Consider the following 23,240-nt stretch of genomic DNA (forward strand, 5'->3'; position numbering starts at 1 on the left):
GCAAGAAGAACAAAAACAAAAGGAAATAACATAGGAAATAATTTGGACTGTGTGAACTCTCAAAGTTTAGTCCTGAGTGTGTGATGGTGTGTTCCTTGAGGTGGATTGGTGTTGCGGCGATGAGGTGTTGGCGATCGCGAAAAAGGTGTCGTGGAAAGGGGGGTGGATCGACGACGAGGTTAACCTCAAGGTTGGGTAAGTGCGGCCTCAAGGCATCACAGCTCATTTGCCATAAAAAAGAAAAGAATGAAAAAACGGTTATCGGTGTCATAAACGTTTTCCACCAGAAACCTGAAAAAAGGGGAGGTGCCAGACCTCAAAGGTACCCCCCCCGAGGGTTGTAGGAGGGAGAGTTGATCGGATTCACTGTTGAGTGGTTGTTGTTGTTGTTGTATTTATTCTCTACATAAACTGTCTAAGCTTGACCTGCGTCACACAACTCTCCCTCTTACAACCCTCGGGGGGGTACCTTTGAGGTCTGGTGCCTCCCCTTCTTCCGGGCTGCTGGAGGACGACGTCTATGACACTGATAAGCGTCTTTCATTCTTTTCTTCTTCTTTGACTCTGTCATGGTTCTTGACAATGAGCTGTGGAGCCTTGAGGCCGCACTTACCCAACTTTGAGGATAACCTCGTCGTCGACTCGCCCCCTTTTTCACGACAACTTTCGCGATCGCCAACTCCTCATCGCCGCAACACCACTCCAACTCAAGGAGTTCACCTTCACGCTCAGGACTGAATTTTGAGAGTTCACACAGTCCGCACCCTTTTTTTCTTCTTTTGTTTTGTTTTCTTTCTTGCGCTCCTCTGTCCTCGGATAGACTGGTGACTGTGGCATGTCACTAGAAAGGGGGCTGTCTGGCGCCTCATCCACACGCGCAAGGCAGCGGCCACCAGAAAAGTGGAAGGATATATCACGAGCCCTCGGATGCTCACACAGTTTGGTTTTTTCTCTCTTTGGGGGGTTTTCCCAGGCTGCACTGGACGTCGCCGTCTTGCTCTCGTGATTTTCACGACTTCAAGAAGCGTGGCAGGTTTTTCAGAGGAACGAATGTTTGTGGGGAAGTTGGGGGTTAGCCCCACTACTTCTGGGCTTAGGGTATATCTGGGGATTTCCTTTTTTTTTTTTTTTTTTTTTCTTTTTGTTTCTGACGACTACAGGTGGAAGACGAGTAACAAGCTTGCTTGGGAGCATACGAGCTTCTCTCGCCCAAAATCTGTGGTCAGCCCTGCAGAGGGTTAATTCTGTCCGGTAATCAATCCGGCGTCGTTTGATCTTAGTGATTCCAGTAGACGTTAAATAAATTCAAATTCAAATTCAAACAGACCTGCGTCACAAAAAACTTAACTCTTACAACTCCAGGACAAGGGACTAACCCTAAGCAACCCTGGAAAAATCCTGACAGCAAACAACCACAACAACAACCACGACACCGACCGAAGTCCCCAGAGGTAGAGGACCATCATGTCCAGCCTGCTGAGGAGCTTCGAGGCCCAAGAACGCGCCTTCAAGGAGCGCAGGGATGAAGCCAAGAGGCTCATCATCCCCCTGATGGAGGTGATCGAGACGCACTGCGCTCGAGAAGCCACCCAGACCGCCAGAGCCGTGAAAGCGGAATTTCTCGAGACGGCGGTGCGGATGTTGGAAAACATCCTCATGGGAAAGATCAGCAAGACGCTGAAGACGGACGACAGAGGCCAGGGGCAACCCAAGGAGGCCAAAAAGACCCCCAATGACGCGCATGTGGCCATCTCCTTCGCAGAGGTGGCCAAGATGGCCGCGCAAACAACGGCAGGCAACCAGAGCCCTGTCCCAGAACCCAAGTCCCACGAGTCCGCCAAACAGGGCGGAGAGTGGCAGACTGTTTCGCGCCGCAAAGCGGGTAAGACCGCGCACCCGGCGCCCCGCCAGGACAACAGAATCCTGGTCAGAATCAGCGCAGGCCACAAGCTGAGCGATTGCGAGAGCTTCCTGATGGCAGAGAAGCTCAAAAAGCTGGACGCAGGGCTCGGGGAAGCCCTGAAGAACGTCCAAAAGACGAAGAGCGGATTCGCGCTCACGGCTCACAAGGACGGTCGCGCTACTCTGCTAGAGAAAAGCGACAAGATCAAAAAATTCCTCGGTCCAGGCACCGAGGTAGCACAGGCGCAGAACACAGACGCCTACCTCATTGGCCCGGTCGTGCGCCACCTCAATGGAGGTGGCAAGGCGGTCGAGGTCACAGAGGAGATGATCAGGGTCTGCTTCACGCAGGCCACTCGGACAGCCCCGGTCTACATGACCGAAAAAACCCGCGGCAATGAGAAGACGTTCATTGCCAAGATCCCTGCCAACGGGGCGAAGGTCCCCAGACAACTCAGGATGGGATCGAGACTCGTCCCGGTCCGCCTGCTGGCAGAAAAGCCGAAGGCGACCCCCCAGTGCACCCGCTGCTTTGGGTGGCACGACGCGAAGAAGTGCTCCAGAGCACAGCTTTGCAGACACTGCGGCTCAAGCGAGCACGAAAGCAGCAAGCACCCAGCGTGCTGCGAGGTGGAGCACCAATGCGTCTCCGCCTGCTTCATCTGCCGCGGCCCACAGACTCCAAGGAGTGCCCCCTTCGCAAGAAGGGAACCACCCCAGAGGAGAGACGGGTCATCAGGAAGGAGCAGCAAAATCTCACTTCCGAAAAACGGAAGGCTTGCCCAAAGGCGAACAAAAAGACCCAAGCACAGGCCGCAGAACAGGTGGACTCCACGGAGGCCCAAGAAGAAGGGCCGGAAACTCCGGAAGGGAACCCTCAGGCGGAGGACCGGCCGGTGGAGGTGGAGGAAGTCCCGGCCCCAAGGGGCAACGAGGCCTCTGAGCCACCCACACCGGAGCCCACCCCCAGTGCCCCTGGAGCCCAAGGCCTGAGAAAATCCGCGCGCACGAAGGCGCGTCAGGGAGGACAGCCCCAAACCCAGTCCGAATGATAGCGGACAGAAAGGGGCGCAAGAGAAGGTGCGTGATTTGGCAGTTCAATGCTGGCAAAGGACAGCCGAACCACCTGGCTCTGATGGAGGAGGCAGAGAGGAAAGGGGTGGATGTCGTATGCATTCAAGAACCGTATATAGGCAAACCCCTAGAAGAAATGAGGACAGTCACACACCCGGCATACAAACTCATGACTCCACTGACGCAGTGGGACACGAGGCCGAGGGTGATGACATATGTCAGGAACACAATAATGGCGACACTCGTACCCGTCGGTGACGGCGAACACGCAGATGTAGTCATAGTGGAACTGACAGGACAAGGCCTACACATTGCCAATGTGTACAACGCCAACCCGCAAGACACCTCCCGAGGAGTAGCACTGGCGCGGGCGCAGAGAACAGTGAAGGACAAGAAAATGATCCTCTGCGGGGACCTCAACCTGCACTCACACATGTGGGACAGCAGGAGGAGCGAATCGGGAGACTGCTCATCGGTCCTGGACTGGCTAAGCGAGGACGACGTCACCCTGCTCAATGAGCCAGACGACAGCACATGTTTCCACAGCAAGGAGTCCCCATCGGTGATCGACCTGGCTTTTGCCTCGAGCAACCTGCTGGGCCAAAGCAGCTGCACAACCAAGGTCATGAAGGAGCTCAACTGCGGCAGCGACCATTTCCCCCTCAGCACCACCATCGAAGGCATACAGATCGACGATGTAGTCAGAGCGACCCGGCACAACATGAACAGGCTTGACACAGAGAAGTTCACGAGGGCCTGCGCAAGAGAGTCTACCTCTCTAAACGCAAGGGAACCCCTGAGGGCAGAGGACGTAGAAGAGCTCGCAGCCGGGCTGATCAAAGCGATGACCAAAGCACTCGACGAAGCGGCACCCAAGGCCCTGGGCAAAGGCACAGGCAAGAGGTGGTGGAACCCGCAATGCACGGGGGCGGTCAGAGAGATGAGGTCAGCATGGCGACAAACTGAGGCGGACAACTTCCCTGACGCGAGCTACGATGCGTACGAGGAGAAAAGAAGAGCGTTCCAAGCTGAGATCAGAACGGCGAAACGGGAGCTATGGAGACAGACCATTGAAAACATGGCGGATGCCACCGATGTGTTCAGGATGGTCAACCGACTGGGGAAAACAAACCCGGCCGGAGGACTCCCCCCGTTGACCCAGGGCGGCACTACGAGAAGTACACCGCAGGAGAAGGCCGAAGCCCTTCTGGATACCCACACCCAGCCGGCGGAAGACCGCTCGAGGACGGAGGAGGAAGCCAACCCAAGGGCAAGACTCTGGGGAAAGCTAACACCGACAGAAGTCAGAGACGCGGTCTTCCACGCCGGGAACACGGCGCCGGGAGAGGACGGCATCCCAAACACAGCTTGGAAGCTGGCCTGGCCGATCTTTGGACAGTGCGTGGTCAAGCTTTTCAACTGCTGCCTGGAAACCGGATGCCATCCGAGAGTATTCAAGTCTGCGACGATGGTGGCGATCCCGAAACCATATCGAGACAGGACACTCCCAAGGAGCTACCGGCTGATCTCGCTACTGTCAACCCTCGGGAAAAGCCTTGAGAGAGTGATAGCGCGAAAGCTGTCGACACAGGCGATCGAACTACGGATCATCCCGCCACACTACGTGTCAGCGGTACCCAGAAGGGCGGCCACAGACCTGACCTGGAAACTGGCGGATGTCATCGTAGGGGAATCAAAGCTCAAGAAGATAACATCGCTGGTCACCTTTGATATCAAAGGCGCCTTTGACGCGGTCAAGAAAGAGAGGCTGATAGCCAGGCTGAGAAGCCAGCTATGGCCAGAATCCCTGTGCAAGTGGGTGGCGTCTTTCCTGACGGACAGGCAAGTGAGCCTTTCTGTGGAAGGAGGACTCCCAGTGGAGAGGAAAGTCGGGGGTAGCCTACCACAGGGCTCACCGGCCTCGCCGATCCTCTACATGCTCTTCATGGCAGACCTCTTCAAGAAGATGCAGAGTCTTGGGTACGCGGACGATGGCTTGATCTACGTATCATCGCGGTCAGTCAAGGCCAACCTCCTGTCGATAGGAGAATGGCTGAGAATGGCAACGAGATGGTGCAGCGAGAACGAGCTGGAGATCGACTGGAGCAAGACGGGATTCATGCACCTGTACAAAGGACGCAAAGCCTCAGGCATGAACGAGAAACTCCAGATGCCAGATGGAACGTGGCTGGCCCCGATGGACGAAATGAAGTGGTTGGGGGTCTGGTGGGATCCTAGCCTGAGTTTCAATAAGCACTGCAAAGAAACGATGGCGAAAGCCCGAAGGACCATCAACGTGCTTCGACGCCTCAGCAGAGTCTACTTCGGAATTCCACCAAAGTCCGCTTTGCAGGTCATGAGGGCCTGTGTGGTGCCACAGCTGACGTATGCGGCCACCACATGGTACCCTATGGCAAGCAAGACAGCCCTGGACAAGCTGGAGGTTGTGCTCAGAGACGGAATCCGGGCAGCCTTGCCGGTCTACAAGACTACGAACAAGCCGAGTCTATACAGGTTCGCGGCTTTCCCAAGCCTCAGGTTAATCTGTCAAGAAATGATACGGGTGGGTGGGATACGCGCATACACATGCAACACAGACCATCCCCTGCACATAACAACGATAGACGGCACCATAGACAAGGCAAAGGCAATGCTCCCGTTCCCGATCAGAGATACCGACAAACTCCTGCCAGAGGGGGAGGGTCCGCCCGACCCACTAGCAGAGAAACTGAGCAAGGAAGAAGCGGCCAGGGCCCATCTTAAGCTGCTCGAGAAGGAATCTCAGGACACAATCTGGGTCTACTCAGACGGCTCGCGTGACAGCGACGGGAACACTGGTGCTGGCTGGGCCGTTTACCACGGAGGCAAGACCCTGGCACAAGGCTCCGGGGCATGCGGGAAATACAGGGAAGTGGCGGACGCGGAAGCGATCGCAGCCCTCAGAGCAGTCAGGATCGCAGCAGAAGTTGCTCCACCACAAGCAGAGGGTCTGAATCTGTGCGTGGACAACCTGGGAGTAGCGAAGCGCATCAGCAAGCGAATGAGGAAGCCAGGCACTTCCCAACTCGAGGTCGACGAGATCCGGCGCATCCTTGCAAAGTGGGAAGGCGGAACGGAATGCCTCTCGCTGGACAAGCCGGTCGGCAGGGTACACTGGGTTCCGGGGCACTGCGAAGTCCCAGGGAACGAAGCAGTGGACCAGCTGGCTAAAGCGGGATGCAGGAGTTCGGATCTGTTGGTGCCCGAGAGGACGATGTCTCTGGCGGCGGCGAGACGCTGGAAGAACGATGCATTCAGGGCCGACTTCAAGGACTGGATGAGAGACAACTGCCCAAACACCGACCACCTTGGAGGGGCGCTGGGAACTCCAAGGCCATACAAGGTAGACTGGATGAAAGGACTGAACCGGGGCACCGTGGCGAGAATCCTCGCGGCGCGTTCCAGACACGGCGACTTTGAGGAATACCACACCAGGTTCAATCATCAGGACGCGGAGAAAAGATGCCAAGTGCCGAACTGCGGCAAACCAAAGGACTTCTGCCACCCATGGGAATGCATGGGCAACACTACGAGGCTGGCGGGGAGGTTTGTCAAAAAACTCCTCAGAGAAGATAGGTCGTGTAACTACCTAGCTGGGAAACTGGACCCTAAATGGAGGGCGTGTCGTGTAGACACATAACAGGGGACGAGCTGGCACGGGGAGAGGAGGGGCGTTTAGACGGGGTACTTTGTTTTCTGTTTTCTGCTTCCTTTTTTTTTTTTTTTTTTTTTTTTTTTTTTTCTTTTTTTTTTCTTTTTTGTTTCGGACGACTACAGATGGAAGACGAGTAACAAGCTTGCTTGGGAGCATACGAGCTTCTCTCGCCCAAAACCTGTGGTCAGCCCTGCAGAGGGTTAATTCTGTCCGGTAACCAATCCGGCGTCGTTTGATCTTAGTGATTCCAGTAGACGTTAAATATATTCAAATTCAAATTCAAATTGACCTGCGTCATGGCTCCGTAGATCTCTATGACGTGGGATCAGATCAAGAAAAAGGTAGGTTTTTCGAGTCCAGACTTCTCGATTCGGCCGTAAGAAGACTGCTTTTTCAGTCACCGTATATGGGCCTGTGTAGGCCATCAATCCGTCCTCCAACCCCGGTCACCAGTGGTGCCGTAGGGATCTTTTGTTCGGGTCGATTACCTGACAGGGGAAAAGCAAAGCAAGAAGGAAAGATAAGAGCAAAAAGGAACAAAAGCAGAAATAAAAAGCAGTGAGGCAAACACATGTTCAAGCAGTCAAGCAGTCAAGAGCGAGATTGGGTGAAGGTTTGTGCAAGCAAGAGATGTCCAGAGGGTGTTGAATGCGAGGGGAGTGGTTCCCTATGGGGAGAACCAACGGCTGTGTCAGAGGTGGGGGGGAGGGGGGGTTCGTCATCCGACTTTATCTCACCTAGCGGAAGCAGAGGGGAGCGGAGGCGGGCCGGGGTAGGCGTCAGGTACTCGGCACTTTTCATTGGGGAGACTTCTGTCGGGAGTGGGATTTTTCCTGGTGTCTTTGAAGTTAGTTGGCACTGTTGAGTGGATGATGATGATGATGAATTTCAATTTATACTCTAGGGACTATCTGCGGCCCCACTTTGGGAGTCCGGAGCTCTTTCGAGGACCGTATTTTCTGGCGCCTGTTTTTCTGTACCCCTTCCGCCCATGTCTGTGTGGTCCCGGGTCACGGCTCTGCCATACCCGTAGGGGCCTCCACGGGACATTCCCCTGCTACTAGGCGTGTCCGCCTCGCGTCAAAACAAAGATAACAAAATAAAAAGGAAAAAAAGAAAATTCAAAAGACACGAAGAGAAATTCGTGGAGTCGAGATGTCGAGTCGTTGTCACTAATGCGAGTGTGACCCAACCTGCCTTTGGGGCCCCCGTCTATTGCCCTGCGTTTGCCATCAGTACTTTCCCCAGTGTGGTTCTGCCCTTTGTTGTCCTCAGGAGTTTGGTGACAAAGTTTTCCGACCATGGTTTTTTAGTCTTTTTGCATGTCCACTTGTGTGTCTCCTTCTTGTCCATGCCGCAGGCTGAACATTGTAGGGGGGCTGAGTGGTGCTTGAACCGTTGGTGGTACTCCTTAAAGTCGCCGTGTCCTGAGATTGCCGCCAGTATGGTCCCTAGGATTTTCCGAGATTCTTTTGGGGTTCTGAACCTGTCTTTCCTAGGGAATTCTAGATGTTTTCGAAATGGATGGTCTTCTATTCCTGCTCTGCTGTAGAACCACTTTCGAAGATTTTCTTCCCCCGTCTCCCTTAGCCACCTCTTGGTTCTCGCCAGTGACATATGGTAGTCTGTGGTTCGTGTCGCTGCCTCCTTCGCTTTTCTGTCCGCTAGTTCGTTGCCGTGGATATCCGAGTGTCCAGGCACCCAGATGCAGTGGAATCTGAGCCTAGGGAAAGTTGCCTTCCAGTCTTGGATGAGCCACTTGGCCTCGTCTATCATGTGCTGTGATGTTTTAATAGACTTGGCCTTCTTGTTCATCCGTCGGACGGCTGCCTGGTTGTCTGAGCATATCCATACCGTGTTTGTGCTTCTCAGCACTCGGTTTGGTATGCTGTATAGTCCCTTTCCAATTGCCTTTATCTCTGCGTCTGCTACCTCTGCCCACCTTCCGCAGGAGTATAGCCCTGAACCAACAAATTGCCTTCCACTTTCAAGGGCCCAGCCTGCCCCCGTCCATCCACTTGAGAGTCTGGAGCCGTCTGTGTATAGCCAGACGTCTTGGGGAGGCCTCGTTTCCTTGAAGGCAATGTGTTCTTGGGCAGCTTTGTCTTTGTCACCGCGGGTCACCATTGCCGCTGAGGGCGGTGGATCTGTTGGGTGAAAACTGTCTCCTATTTTGCCATATATTGGGGGGGGCTTTGGTAGCAGCCTTAGTAGTTTGGAGAAAGATTTGTGCTCCTTGAGTCCGAAGAGTGGGTGCGTGCTTTCCAGCGTGTGCCATCTGATGAGCTCCCGTGCGACCGCTGTGTGCAGAATCTGCTCTGGCGGCGGGACGCCTGCCTCCATGTGCAGGAGTGAGGATGGCGTTGTCTTTACTGGCAAGGCTGCGAGCAGAGCCCTTCTCAGGGGTTTTTCCATTCTTTCTGCTTTCCCGATGTTTCCGTGTTTTTCCGGCGTCCACCACGTTGCTGCCGCGTAGGTCATAGATGGTATCAGACACGTCTTCACCACCAGCACCATCTCGTTCGTTGGAGCACCGTGTTTACAGCCTTTGAGGATCCTGAGGTTGTGCGTGAGCCTTTCTACCTTGTTGGCTACGTGTTTTGCCTGCACATAGAAGTTTAGTTCTCTGTTGAAGTGTACTCCCAGCCATTTGAGCGCGCCTTTATTGGGAGTTGCCTTTATTTTCGGAATGCCGGGAACTTCCAGGTCTGGGTTCTCTTTAGTCTGTTTTGTCGTCAGATGGAGGAGGCCAGTCTTGTTGTGATCCAGGGTGAGGCCGTTGTCCCCACACCATTGCGTTGTCCGTTCCATGACTGTGCGCAGGCCTCTCAAATTCTGGTTCAGGGTCTGTCCATCGACGATCCAGAGTCCGTCGTCCATATACCCTCGCAGGTTTTGTTGCCACGGTTTGTATAGAGGTGCCATGAAGAGCATATACAGGATAGGGGAGACTGGAGACCCTTGTGGTAGGCTGCCCAAGGTTGGGCCGGGGGGTTCCGTGTCTCCGTCCAGAGATATCTGTGCTGTTCTGGCGTCCAGGAAGGACTGTACCCACTTGCAGAGATTGTTTGGCCATCTTTGCTCCATCAAGCGTGTGACCATGCTGTTCGGCAGGATGCCGTCGAAAGCGCCCTTGATGTCGAAGGTGAGGATTGATGTGAACCTTCCTTTTGCCATGTTGCTGCGCGTCTGGGTTGTTACCAGAAGTGTCAGGTCTGAGGCTGCTCTTCTGGAGAGGGCGCAGGCGTAGTTCGCGCTGAATATGCCTTTTCCCAATGCTTCGGTTGACAGCCTTCTCGCGATTATCCTTTCCAAAGCCTTCGCCATGGTGGGGAGGAGTGATATCAGTCTGTACGACGAAGGGTCTGTCCTGTCTCTCTTGCCACCTTTCGGGATTGCCACCATCTTCGCTTCTTTGAAGCAGGTCGGGTGGTGACCAAGTGTCAGACAGAGGTTGAAGAGGTCGGTGATCAGGGCGCCCATTTCTGTCCAGCACCATGTCAGAATCTTGTTCTGGATGCCGTCTTTGCCTGGTGCTGTGTTCCTGGGTTTGAAAATCGCTTCCTTTGCCTCCTCCTGCGTGATCTCGCTCCACCTAGTCGGTCTTGCTTCGATCCTCGGCCGTTGGATGTCTTGCAGCCTATTGCCCAGGAGGTACCGGTGCCTCAGTACTTCAATTTTTTCGGCTGGGGAGGTCCTCATCTGTCCACCAGAGTCTCTCAGCGCTGGCGATGTTGTCTTCTGTGGGTTTGCCACCCACTTAGCGGCTTGGTAGATCTTCTGTGGGGTGTCTAGTTTGCCGATGAGGTCTCTGTAGAAGTTCCTCCCGGCTGTTTGGATGGCCGTTTTGAGCTGCTTCCTAGCGTGGTCGTAGGCTTGTGCGGCAGAAGCTATCTCCGGACCTAGATCTGTCAATCCCTGTCTCTCCAGAAACCAGAGTGACTCGAGATTGGCCCTTGTCCGGCAGACCGCTATCTTCCCATCACTGCATTCTTGGTTCCACCACTTGTATCCTGAGTGGGACACTTTTCTTGTCAGTGTGGCTGCCTCGAAGGCGGCGTGAATTGCCTTTGTAATTTCCTCTGCTGTTTCGTCCAAGTCTTTTGGCGTTAGGTCGGGGCCTCTCGCTTCCAGATTCCCCCGTATGGTCTCTGCAGCCTCGCGGCTGAGCTCTTGCAGTTTCTTGTGGTCAGTGTCTGCCATATTTCTCGCTTCCGTCTTAGGTCTTGCCATGACTCTGGACTGTATGTCGATCATCTGTGGTCTGTGGTCACTGCCAGCTTCAATGTCGCCGCCGCACTGGTATTTGGTCACCTTTCCCCAGCAGTCCGCAGACACTAGGGTTAGGTCTAATACGTTTCCTCTGTCGTGCGTTGGTTGTTGCCTGTCGTTTCTCAGCATGAACCTGTTTGTCTCCATCCAGTCCAGGAAATCTTCGGCCTCCGGTCTTGCGGTGACAGCTCTTGGGTCCCATCCTGGGTGGCGTAGGTTGAAATCTCCTAGTATCACCGTGTTCTTCAGCCTGCGTGGCAGGTATTTTAACAGGTTTACTGCTTCATTTGTCCTCACGCTGTTGACCCTAGCGTTGTATACGCTGATGACCTGGAGGGTCGATCCTTCGATTTCTGCCGCAATTGTGCTTATGTCTGGGTGGGCCTCTATGACCGCTGTTGGGTATATCTTGAACCGTGTATGTCTGTACACGCATGCTAGGGACCTTTTTCGGGTCGGCACGTTGGGGGTTCCGAACATCATTTGCGGGGTTTCCATCAGGGTGTACTGTGGGTGGGTGGTTGTGCTACCTGTGAAAATTCGGCTTCCGTCGGCAGTATTTCTTCGGCTCTGTTGCAAGCACTCGGACCGCAGGGACGGCGCCAAGTGCAAACAACCGATGCCTCATCTTTCCCTCGTGACTACTCTTCATACGTCACAATCGTATTCTCCAACTACTAACCATGAACTAGTGGTTGGAGATTCAGTCACAAGGACAGGTATGGTTTGGAGAAGGGGTTCACTTCCAGGTATTTGAGTAACTCGTAGAAGCACTCGTGAGAAGATAGAAGACAGACAATACAAGATCAACTTTATACACGCTCTCGCACCTAAAGTCTTCACTAAAGACTCAGAGTACTCGCTAAGTTGGTTCTCACACTACCCTCTTCGTTACAGGGGGACTCTTGCACCAGCATTATATCCGCCCGCTTTCGGGCGGCCGCTTCCAGTGTTGCCTTCAAAACATTGGGGGCCCGACGTACATTTGCAGAGAGTATGCGCACTCTCTCTTTTCCGGATTCACTTTTTGGCTGATTATACGTGCAAAATTTACAGCTAAAAAAAACCTCCGGTGGAGTTACGGAGACGAACGCAAAGGTTCGCGGACAAGCTCCTTAAAATCACGAAGGCGACATGTTATGTCGCCAACGTGCTTCGCCGCAACTTGAGGCTCTTTAAAGAGAAACAACAACCCGAGCCCGAGCTGAGCTGTCTGGACACCACAGAGGCAACCCCCCCTCAAGAAACGCGGAGAGGCAGGTCACTGCCACCGCAGACTACAGGGGAGCGATCACAACAAGGGCAGCCTAGGATGACACAACCAACTCCGAGACAGCAAGGGCAACAACGAAGAAGGGGACGAGGAGGGCGAAGTTGAGGGAGAATGGAAGGGGAAGAGAGAAGAGATGGGAGGAGGAAACGTTTGCAGGACAGGAAGGAGATGTCGAGGAGGGCTCCATGAGAAGGTGCGGAGGGAGCTCTGCTACCAGCTACCAGAATAACGGGAAAAAAGATTAAACGATGCGGCAACAGCCATGCATATGGAAGGACAAAACTGCTGTACTCCGCCAGGGCCTTTTAGACTAGTTGACACGCGGTCGTCGCAGACCAAAAACACCGGGAACCATACCCAACAAGGACGCCTTCAGGCAACAGCAGGCGGAAAAGCCTCCTAGCTGCTAAGCCGGACCCTAAAAAGTCATAGGAGATACTTGAAGCCGACACACACCTGCAACCGGTGACTGGCCAAAAGTGGTAGCGGAAGACAACATCAACGACGCTGCTTCCGTCCCGCTGTATTGCTATGGAAAACCAGTAGGTAGACGTTAAATGGTTGTAGGTTGTATGTTTTAGGGTTCATGGTCACATGACAATCTGACCCTGACCCCGTTCTGAGATAGACTTACGAAGCGCCAGCTTCAGAAGTCTGTCACAGAGTTTGCTTCCTTCTCCATCAAGCTTTTAGAATCAGAGAATCGACATACATTTTTAGGATAGCTATTCATACGAGACTCACGTATCTATATGCATCAACGTGAGTGATTATAGCGCTTGTTTACTGTGGTCAATAGCTGCAGGGTTACAACTGCCGTATCATAGACGCAGGCGTAACACCCACATGGTGCAAACAAACAAAAGACCCACATTTCATGCTGTGAAACAACAGTAGGTAGACGTTAAATTTAAATAGTACAATAACATCAAAAATGTCAGGCCTTCTTTGAATCTTCGTTCTCACCCTCATTTTGTATTCACTTGTCGAGGCCTCAAGCCCGACTCTGCATTATAGCCCTTGCCTTGTTATTTTTATTTTTACTACTTGACCAGAGAAAGCACTGCTGGAACCTTACTATTGGATGCCCTAATTCCGACGGTTCACACCACCGGCCTGACAACGACCGTATCGCCACAAGTATCACGTGATGCGTTGCGTCTGCCTTGTTTTGTGTTGTTACTTTCCATCTCAGTCCTTCAATCTTGTCTGCTAAACCCAACGCCGCGCTGCACTTGGTTCAAAATGGCCCTCACAAAACAGCAGATCAAAATCATTTCAGAAAATCCTCTCGAAAATAGGCTTGACCATCTTCGAGAAAGATTACGCGTCGACGTCGACAATCCACTGCACGAAGATATAATAGGCCTCCTAGGAGCTCTTCATGGATCTCCAGCGGGATTCAGCCTTCCTTCTCCTGATGGAAACGGTAAAGTGGAGGCCAAATTATCATCAATTCAACAGGGTGTCCGAAGTGGTGCAGTTGGACTCGACGAATTTCGTCCTCTTGTCCGCCATGTCGTTGACAAATCTGCTGACACCGACATCTGGGAAGCTGTATTCAACATCATCAACAGCCTCAGCGCCCTCACTCCTCCCCCCTCCAGTGTCGCTCTGAAATCCAAAGAAACACCCACGAAGCCCAGCTCGAGCCGACTTGCCGATAGCGAAACGCGTGTTATTGTCGAAGCAGAGCTTTTCGAAGAGATAAAGAATTGCACCTTTCGCAATGTAGAGGGTTTCTGGGAGAAATTCTTTAACTCTGAGAGCTGGTGCATAAAACAACAGGCAATGCTCAAGAAGGTGTTGACCGCACACAATGGAAAGAAATGGAAGGCCTTTCCGAAGGTGCCTGACGAAGAGCCGGTCTGGCGCTGGCTTCAGTCTCTGGCAAAGCGCTTCTTGAAGCAGGCGCCATACAAGTTCCACACCACCAAGACCGCCAATCAGTTCCAAGAACGAAAAGGACAGGTGGACCTTTTCTTGCAGAGGCCAGCTGCGGAAGGGAGCGATAAATTTTCCTACAAGGACGTCCTTGTTGTGGGGGAGCTGAAGAAGTCCTACGACACAGGAAGGTTCAAGGCCAATTTCCTCCAGCTGACACGCCATGTTCGGAGTGTCTTCGCTGACCAGCCGACTCGCCGATTTGTCCACGCCTTTTCTCTTTGTGGTTGCAAAATGGAACTTTGGATCTTCGATCGGTCAGGGGCGTACAGCTCGGGTACGTTCGACATCCACAGCGAGCCGAAAATGCTTGCGCGTGCCCTTGTTGGCTATGCTACAATGGATGATGATACGATGGGGCTGGATACGTTCATAGAGCAGCAGGATGGGCATTGCTACGTCACCTTGGATGATGCAAATGGCAAAGAAACAAGGCACCGGCTGGACAAGCTAATGATTCGACAGAAAGCCATTGTGTGTCGCGGGACGACATGCTACGAAACGCAGGACAGCCATGTGGCCAAATTTTCGTGGACATCGGATAAGCGGAAGCTTGAGGTCGAACCACTGAAACAGGCGGAAGCGATGGGTGCCAAGGGCGTGGCCAGGGTTGTGGCACATCGTCGAATCACCACTGTCGCAGAGATGCGGGAGGGACTCCAATTCCCTGCACCCCACCATTTTCAGGCTGAGGACAAACAGTTTGACGATCTACCAACAACTACGAGCATGTCAAGCAAGCGCAAATCTTCAGCTGATTGCACTTCTGGCAATGCATCTGGGTCAAAGAGGCGGCGGTCTAGCAATACGAAGCCGAGTCTGTACACACCTGGCGAGGATCTGTGGGAGAACAGGATCTACTCCTGCCTTGTCGTCTCACCAGCCGGTCGTGTCATCAGCGACTTTAGAAGCATCAAGGAATTGCTGGAATCTGAGCGGGATGCGATCAAAGCGCATCGGTCTCTCTATGTGACTGGTAAGATCTTGCACCGCGACATCTCTCCGAACAACATTATTATCACCAACCCCGAAACAGCCAATGGCTTCAAGGGTATGCTCATCGATCTTGACTTGGCCAAAGTACTAGACAGTGAACCGAGCGGGGCACGGCACCGGACCGGCACGATGCAGTTTATAGCGATAGAGGTACTGCGCAAAAAGGATCACACCTACCGCCACGACCTCGAGTCGTTCTTCTATGTCTTGCTTTGGATGTGCGCACACCAAGCATGGAGTAATGGATTCGCTGGTAAAGAGATCCCAGCCAAGTATAGCCGCCTCCGGAAATGGGAGATTGGGAGATTCGAAGATATAGCAGATGCTAAGCGAGGTCAAATGGCTGTGGATGGTCTTCAAGATATTATGGAGGAATTTCCCGAGGCGCTGGATGTCGTGAAGCCAGTCTGCCTGAAGATTAGGAATACCCTTTTTCCTTATAACAAGGATATGACTATGAGCGTTGGAACACCTATCGGAGATCCAGACCAACTTTACAATCCTATAATAGCTGCCTTGGAAGAGGCTATCAGCAAGCTCTAGCTAATGTCAAACAATTATTTTACCACTACATGCAGGGACATGTGACCTTCTAGGAAGGAAGTCATGATGGTAAACAGCTGGGTAAGTGAATATATCGCTGTCATCTGACAGTTGAAGGCGTAAAGCCTCCATCGCCATACTTGTCCAGTGCATTCCTATACCACATGTCCTAATCGAATCCATCGGTGCTTTTCATCACTCATCTTGCCCTTCACACAATCTAATAAGATATTGATACTGCAAGAGAAGTACCGAGGCAGAAAAAGGTTAAGTAGTGTGGTAGGTCATCCTTGCCATATATCTAAGTTGGAAACGACTGCTTGAGCCAATAAGTCTCACCACAGCCTACTATGTTTGAAAGCAAAGGCAAAAGGTCACGCATGTGGCCGGCGGTTTTAATCTCATTCTTGTAGAGGCTCGATCGAGTGGCTTACGAGTTAGTGGGGGGCATGTAGGCCGCAAACCTTGGTTATAAGTCAACGCTGTGGCCTCTCGGCGTCTTGGCAGAAGCTTGACAATACCGCAAAAAGTCTTGCAAAGACAGAGAAGAGGATTAGACGTAGCCATCGGCAGAGCCTGCGAGCTAATGCCCAAGAAAGTAGGTGGCTATGTGAAGTGGGATCAAGACTGTAATGCATCAATAAGGCATGAAGCATTTCATCAAGCGTTAGAGAGAGCCACATCCCAAAGAGTGCTTAGATTTTTGGATATATATTCGCGAAAAAGGCTAAGTCCACTCACTCGGGATCGCAATTTTGTGGTTTTGCTCCGTACCCCTACCACAAACCTGCAACTGCTAGTCGCCGGACGACATCAACCACGCTGCTTCCGTCTAGAACATGGCTGTCGTATTGCTGTGGAATACCAGTAGGTAGACGTTGAACACAAGCAAACAAACAAACAGGAACCACGAAGGTGTTTGTTTCTTTCTAGAAAGCCACAGGAGTCGCTCGAAATCTAAGCATGCTGTGAAAATTCGGCTTCCGTCGGCAGTATTTCTTCGGCTCCGTTGCAAGTACTCGGACCGCAGGGGGGGAGGGGACTTTAAAGAGCATCAAAAGTGGCAGGGAAACAACTGCCTTGGCTGCGAGGCTCGTAACCAGCCTAAAGAACGAAGCCACTGGTTGAAAGGCAAGTCTATGCCAAGATCAGCGCCAAGTGGCTTTTGAGAAGCAGGAACAGTGACAGGCCCTAGTGCTAATGTGCTACGCTGTGATCCCAGGTTACTCTAGGACAGACAACGGATGGAGCTTGCGCTGAGCTGTCTAGACCCTGCTGAGAGGGTCTTCCACCCCTCGAGCTGCACGGGGAGGTTGGCCATTTCCACCATTACTGGCAGAGGAGTTTCTGCAGTATCCTGGGCATCCCAAGTCTACTAACCGCCTAGGAAGTCGCACTAGAAGATGACATCAGCAATCAGTTGATTTATTAAAGGGATAACTTTTACACTGCGTCCTTGGACTTCACCCGTTTTATAATGCTCATTGTCACGGTACGCTAGCGTCTTCTGCATGACCGTTACAGTACGCTAGTGTTCCTGCATGATGTAACAGCACGCTAGCGTCCTTTGCATAACCACCGTCCGTCATAGCATGATACTGTCGTCCGCATGACCACCGTTTCTGCATGACCACTGTTCCCACGCTACTTTAGCGTTCCCTGCATGACTGCTGTCCTGCTCGATGCTGGAGCCTCGCTCACCGCTACCAGCCTCACACCCCACTGTAGATCTTGTCAACTACAACCTGTGTAGATATATAGACTAGATAGAACCTCCCTCTGTTACCTGAATGTTGCTCCCCAAGCAACGTCCTCGTCTCCTACCCTGAATATACTGAACTTCCTGTCCCTGTCTTCTGTCCTGGTATCTGTTACCATCCTGAACATCCTGTCCTGCCTGTCCTCGTCCCTGTCTACCTGTCCTGCCTGTCCCGTCTTTGAGCTATTGGGTTAGTCTCATAGAACCTTCCTGCCTGCCCGTGACATTACGTTGCTTCCACCCATAGACACTGACGAGATGTCTGCCCGCCCGGAACCCCCGATCGTGCCTGATAGCTTCGAGAGCTTCAGCGAAGGGGTTACCAACCACACTGGTGCTTGGTTTGAATACGTCCGCTCCTTATTTTCATACGCTGATGAAAAAGAAGCCGAAATTGCCACCTTGAACCACACGCTGACTACCGAGTCCGCTAACCACACTGCTGCACGAGACAGTCTCACTGCCAACCTTCAGGCAACTCGGGGCCAGCTTGAGTATGTGCAAAACGAGTTGAAAGAGGCCCGGGGCGAGCTCTACCAGGCTCGCCTCAATGAGCAAAGGGCTCTTGACAAACTCCAGTTAGCCATACCACCCCCTGCTGCTCCTGCTGCTCCTGCTGCTCCTGCTACCTTTACTGTCGTGGAAGGAGAAGCTTCTGCCTCTGTTCCTGCTTCTGCCCCCACGGCTTCCCCCGCCTCTGCTCCTGCTCCTGCCCCAGCCCTTTCTGCGGCTGAACTATTCATGATGACTCGTGCTGCCAAGCCCTCTGAACGTATACCTGACCCTGACAAGTTCGAAGGCGACCGATCAGACCTTTGTCGCTTCAATACCCAGATCCGCCAGAAGATGCAAAGAAACCGTGACCGTTTCCCTGACGCCCAGGACCGTATGGCCTACGTCAACAACCGCTTGAAAGGACCAGCATATGCCCTCATTTTACCATACATCAAGGATGGGGAATGCCTGCTTTCAGACTATGATGCTGTCCTGAAGGTCCTTGACCGCGCATATGGGGACCCAGACAAGGTCAACCGTGCGCGTAGCGAACTGTTCCGCCTCCGACAAAGCAATAAGGATTTTGCTACCTTCTTCTCCGAGTTCCAGCGCCTGGCTCTTGAGGGAGAAGTAAGTGAATCAACTCTGCCGACCCTCCTTGAGCAAAACATCTCGAAGGAACTACGCGCGATGCTGCTGCATCATGACCCCCCAAGTTACGAATACCCTGAATTCGCAAACTTCCTCCAGAACCTTGAGAACCGCATGACCCGCTTCGGCTCTGCGATGTTGCCCACTACCCAGACCCGTGCTCCCCCTGTCCAGAATCGTGCTCCCCCTGCTCAGAACCGTAGCACTACCTCTGAACCCCGTGCCCCTGTCCCCCAGGCCCCAGCGCTGGGGAACACAGACCCAAAAAGAACAACTGCCCCTCCACCAGACCCGGATGCCATGGACCTGTCCCATCAACGCCGCGCCTCCCGCCGAGAAAGGGGTGAATGCTACCGTTGCGGAATAAAGGGCCACCTAGTAGGCCAGTGCCCACAACCCGATAACCGACAGCTCCGCTCGGCTGCACTGTCCCCTTCCTCTACTGCCGCGACGCCCCAGGTCTCCTGCTCCCACCACCGCCGTGACTCCTTCTCGTCCTTCCACTCGGACTGCCCCAGTGATGGACCAAAAAAAGGAGCTCGCCTGGAATAAGCCGCCCCCAGGTGGAACCTCCCGGCGCAACCCCGAACCAGATTATTCGTATCTCGGCCGCTGCTGTACATGGTCTTCCAATTGAGGAAGAATACAATCAGCGGTCAGATCTTATGATCCTCCCTGTGGAACTGTCTCTTCAAGACCGTTCCTTCCCGACATACGCCCTGACTGACTGTGGTGCAGAAGGAAAAGCCTTCATTGATGCCACCTGGGTATCCCTGCACCGAATTCCGACCCACCCCCTCCGTTCTCCATTTGGAATCGAAGTATTCGATGGAAGAGAAACGGAAGCTGGAAAATGCACTCATTATGTCCGTGCCCGCCTCCGCATAAACGATCACTGTCAGAAGAACGTTTTGTTCTTCGTCACACAGCTCGCTCATTACCCCATCGTCTTGGGTATGCCTTGGCTAAAGCAACATGATCCAACTGTCCGCTTCGCTGATCACTCAATCACTTTTGATAGTGAATACTGCCGAAACCACTGCAACGTTCCTGGAAAGCCCGAGAAGCTTCGGGCCTTACACAACGTCCCCCATAAAGATCGACCCAGTAACTTGCCCCCACGACCCCTGGCCCTTCGCAACTTGAACATTGTCCCGATCTCGAAGGAAGGTGCCATTGCCTATTCCCGCCGGTCTGCCTGTCGACTGTTTGTGACGACACTGGAAGAAATCGACCGAATCCTGAACCGTCCTGACTCCCCGGACTCTGCAAGTCCCCGGAAACCTGAACCCTTTTCCCTGCCCGCCGAATTGTCAGATTTCACCGATGTTTTCTCCCCTCGCGAGGCGGAAAAACTACCACCACACCGACCCATGGATCACCATATCCCCCTGGTGGAAGGTGCGAAACTGCCTTTCGGGCCCCTGTACTCCATGTCCCGAGACGAACTGAAAGCCCTCCGTGAATGGCTCGATGAAAATCTCCGGAAAGGTTTTATCCGCCCCAGCTCCTCGCATGTTGCCTCTCCCGTTCTGTTCGTGAAGAAGGCTGACGGAGGACTGCGTTTCTGTGTCGATTATCGTGCCTTGAACGCTGTGACCATCAAAGACCGATACCCGCTGCCTTTAGTCAAGGAAACTCTGAACAATCTGCATGGAATGCGCTACTTTTCCAAGATTGATATCATCTCCGCTTTCAACAACCTCCGAATGACTGCGGGAGAAGAATACCTGACTGCCTTCCGCACGCGTTTTGGCCTCTTTGAGAGCCTGGTCATGCCGTTTGGACTGACGGGAGCCCCGTCCTCCTTCCAACGATACATCAACTCTTCCCTGAGAGAATATCTCGACCTGTTCTGCACGGCGTATTTGGACGACATCCTGATTTACAGTCGTACCCGTGAAGAACACACCGAACACATCCGTGCGGTCCTCGAACGCCTCCGCGCCGCTGGATTATACGCCCAGGCTCCTAAGTGCGAGTTCTACTGCACTGAAACCAAGTTCCTAGGCTTGATCGTCGGCCGTGATGGCATTCGAATGGACCCAGCCAAGGTCGCAACAGTGCGTAATTGGCCTACCCCGAAATCCCTGACAGATACCCAAGCCTTCCTCGGCTTCGGTAACTTTTACCGCCGCTTCATTCGCGACTTCTCTAGCTTGGTCGCCCCGTTGACACGCTTGACGAAGAAAGATGTCCCTTTTGTGTGGGATTCTACCTGCGAATCAGCGTTCCGAACCCTGAAAGACCACTTCTCCTCTGCCCCTGTCCTGGCCCATTTCAATTGGGATAAAGACATCATCCTCGAGACCGACGCGTCCGATTATGTGTCAGCTGGTGTCATGTCCCAATACGATGACGATGGTAGCCTCCGCCCTGTTGCCTTCTTCTCCAAGAAGCATTCAGCAGCCGAGTGCAACTACGAAATCTACGACAAAGAACTCCTGGCCATCATCCGCTGTTTCGAGGAATGGCGTCCTGAACTGGAAGGTGCCCCTTCGCCTGTGAAGGTTATCACCGACCACCGAAATCTGGAGTACTTCATGTCTACGAAGCAACTCAACCGCCGTCAGGCCCGTTGGTCTGAATTCCTGTCCCGATTCAACTTCCACATCGTTTACCGCCCGGGTAAGCTAGGTGCGAAGCCTGATTCGCTCACGCGCCGGTCAGATGACTTACCCAAGGAGGGTGATGACCGTCTTCTGCACCAGAGCCAAACCGTCCTGAAGAATCACAACCTACCCAATGCTAGCCACCAGACTCGCCTGAATCAGATCGTCCTGCCGACGAATCTGCAAGAACTCTTCCGCACTGCATATGATTCTGACCCTGTACCCCGTGCTGCCTTGGCCGCAATCCTGAACCCTGAAACGAGCCGCCTGCCGACACTCACCCTGGCCGAGTGCTCGGAGCGCGAAGGCTACTTGTACGTACGAGACCGCTTGTACGTTCCCGAAAGCGATGCCCTGAAAGCAGAGCTCCTCCGCCTGTACCATGACTCTCCTGTCTCGGGACACCCAGGTCGTTCCAAGACTTACGACCTCCTGTCCCGGGAATACTATTGGCCTGGCATGGCAAGATACGTCGCCCGCTGGGTTCGCCAGTGCCATACCTGCCGCCGCGCGACACCCTTCCGTGATGGCCAGAAAGGCCTGCTTCGCCCGCTGCCAATTCCCGAGAGAGCATGGCGTGATATATCCGTTGATTTTATCACCCACCTGCCCAAGAGCAATGGCTACGATGCCATCCTTGTGATTGTAGACCGGCTAACCAAGATGCGTCATCTGGTTCCTTGTCATGGCAACTGTAACGCCGAAGACACTGCCCGTCTGTACCTGAAGAATGTCTGGAAGTTGCATGGCCTTCCATCGACTATCGTCTCGGACCGAGGACCTCAATTCATTGCCGAATTTTGGAGGTGCCTGTCTCGGTCCTTGAGAATTGAACCAACCCTGTCCTCTGCCCACCACCCAGAAACCGATGGTCAAACCGAAAGAATGAATTCGGTCTTGGAACAATATCTACGTGCGTACGTAGCATATCTACAAGACGATTGGGAAGATTGGTTGCCACTAGCCGAGTTCTCTGGCAATGCGCATTACTCTGAAACCACCAATATTTCCCCTTTCTTTGCGAATTACGGATTCCAACCCCGGATGGGATTCGAGCCAATCTCCGACCTGCCCGATTCCGCCCAGTCCCGAGACGCTGCTGCCTTCGCTGCCCGAATGGAAGAGATAACAGAACTGACCCGTTCTGAAATGGCAATGGCCCAAAACTTCCATGAAGAGCAGGCGAATCGGCACCGCCAGCCACCTCGCCAGTTCCAAGTTGACGACAAAGTCTGGCTTGACGCCCGGACGATTCAAACCGCCCGGCCTCAGAAGAAGCTAGACTGGAAGAACTTGGGACCGTTCCGCATCTGCAAGATCATAAGCCCGTACGCTTACAAACTTGAGTTGCCTGCCTCTATGAGGATTCATCCTGTTTTTCATGTGTCCAAGCTCCGATACGCTGACACCTCTGATCCCATCCCTGGTCAAGTTCGTCCACCTCCACCTCACGTTGAAGTGGCTGGACAAACTGAGTACGAAGTTGAAGAAGTCTTGGACTCCTTCTGGGAACGCCGCGGCCGTGGACGCCGCCCCCGCTTGAAATATGTTGTTCGTTGGACCGGCTACGATGACCCAACAACTGAACCCGCCGAATACCTGGAGAATGCAAAGCAGCTAGTGGAAAACTACCACCGCCGTTACCCTGACAAGCCCGGCCCCTAGGTGAACCCTCCTGGTTACCCTCTCGGCATCGACGGAGCTCTGCCGTAGAGAGGGGGGTACTGTCACGGTACGCTAGCGTCTTCTGCATGACCGTTACAGTACGCTAGTGTTCCTGCATGATGTAACAGCACGCTAGCGTCCTTTGCATAACCACCGTCCGTCATAGCATGATACTGTCGTCCGCATGACCACCGTTTCTGCATGACCACTGTTCCCACGCTACTTTAGCGTTCCCTGCATGACTGCTGTCCTGCTCGATGCTGGAGCCTCGCTCACCGCTACCAGCCTCACACCCCACTGTAGATCTTGTCAACTACAACCTGTGTAGATATATAGACTAGATAGAACCTCCCTCTGTTA

General features: G+C 53.2%; 5 protein-coding genes across 5 annotated transcripts; 4 read left to right on the plus strand and 1 right to left on the minus strand.

The window, feature by feature from the left end:
* Positions 1–1,464: 1,464 nt before the first annotated feature.
* On the plus strand, positions 1,465–2,954 carry HOO65_010049 (Endonuclease/Exonuclease/phosphatase family protein; the record flags this gene model as incomplete). Its single annotated transcript, XM_071005795.1, has 2 exons — positions 1,465–2,382; positions 2,481–2,954. The coding sequence occupies 2 exons, from the start codon at positions 1,465–1,467 to the stop codon at positions 2,952–2,954; spliced, it is 1,392 nt and encodes a 463-aa protein (XP_070861871.1).
* Positions 2,955–3,208: 254 nt separating this feature from the next.
* Positions 3,209–6,435, plus strand: HOO65_010050 (putative RNA-directed DNA polymerase from transposon BS; the record flags this gene model as incomplete). Its single annotated transcript, XM_071005360.1, has 2 exons — positions 3,209–6,124; positions 6,199–6,435. The coding sequence occupies 2 exons, from the start codon at positions 3,209–3,211 to the stop codon at positions 6,433–6,435; spliced, it is 3,153 nt and encodes a 1,050-aa protein (XP_070861872.1).
* A 1,447-nt stretch (positions 6,436–7,882) lies between these two features.
* HOO65_010051 (putative endonuclease/reverse transcriptase) lies at positions 7,883–11,422 on the minus strand (the record flags this gene model as incomplete). Its single annotated transcript, XM_070999625.1, has 1 exon — positions 7,883–11,422. One exon carries the CDS (start codon positions 11,420–11,422, stop codon positions 7,883–7,885), a length of 3,540 nt encoding a protein of 1,179 aa, XP_070861873.1.
* A 2,038-nt stretch (positions 11,423–13,460) lies between these two features.
* HOO65_010052 (serine/threonine-protein kinase Sgk2) lies at positions 13,461–15,698 on the plus strand (the record flags this gene model as incomplete). The annotated part of the gene is made up of 1 exon (XM_070999626.1): positions 13,461–15,698. One exon carries the CDS (start codon positions 13,461–13,463, stop codon positions 15,696–15,698), a length of 2,238 nt encoding a protein of 745 aa, XP_070861874.1.
* A 2,017-nt stretch (positions 15,699–17,715) lies between these two features.
* HOO65_010053 (Retrotransposable element Tf2 155 kDa protein type 1) lies at positions 17,716–22,880 on the plus strand (the record flags this gene model as incomplete). Its single annotated transcript, XM_071005251.1, has 2 exons — positions 17,716–19,062; positions 19,167–22,880. The coding sequence occupies 2 exons, from the start codon at positions 17,716–17,718 to the stop codon at positions 22,878–22,880; spliced, it is 5,061 nt and encodes a 1,686-aa protein (XP_070861875.1).
* Between the last annotated feature and the right edge of the window lie 360 nt (positions 22,881–23,240).

Source organism: Ceratocystis lukuohia (assembly GCF_044167205.1).
Source record: "Ceratocystis lukuohia strain C4212 chromosome Unknown Supercontig1_pilon, whole genome shotgun sequence".
Classification (NCBI taxonomy): Eukaryota; Fungi; Ascomycota; class Sordariomycetes; order Microascales; family Ceratocystidaceae; genus Ceratocystis; species Ceratocystis lukuohia.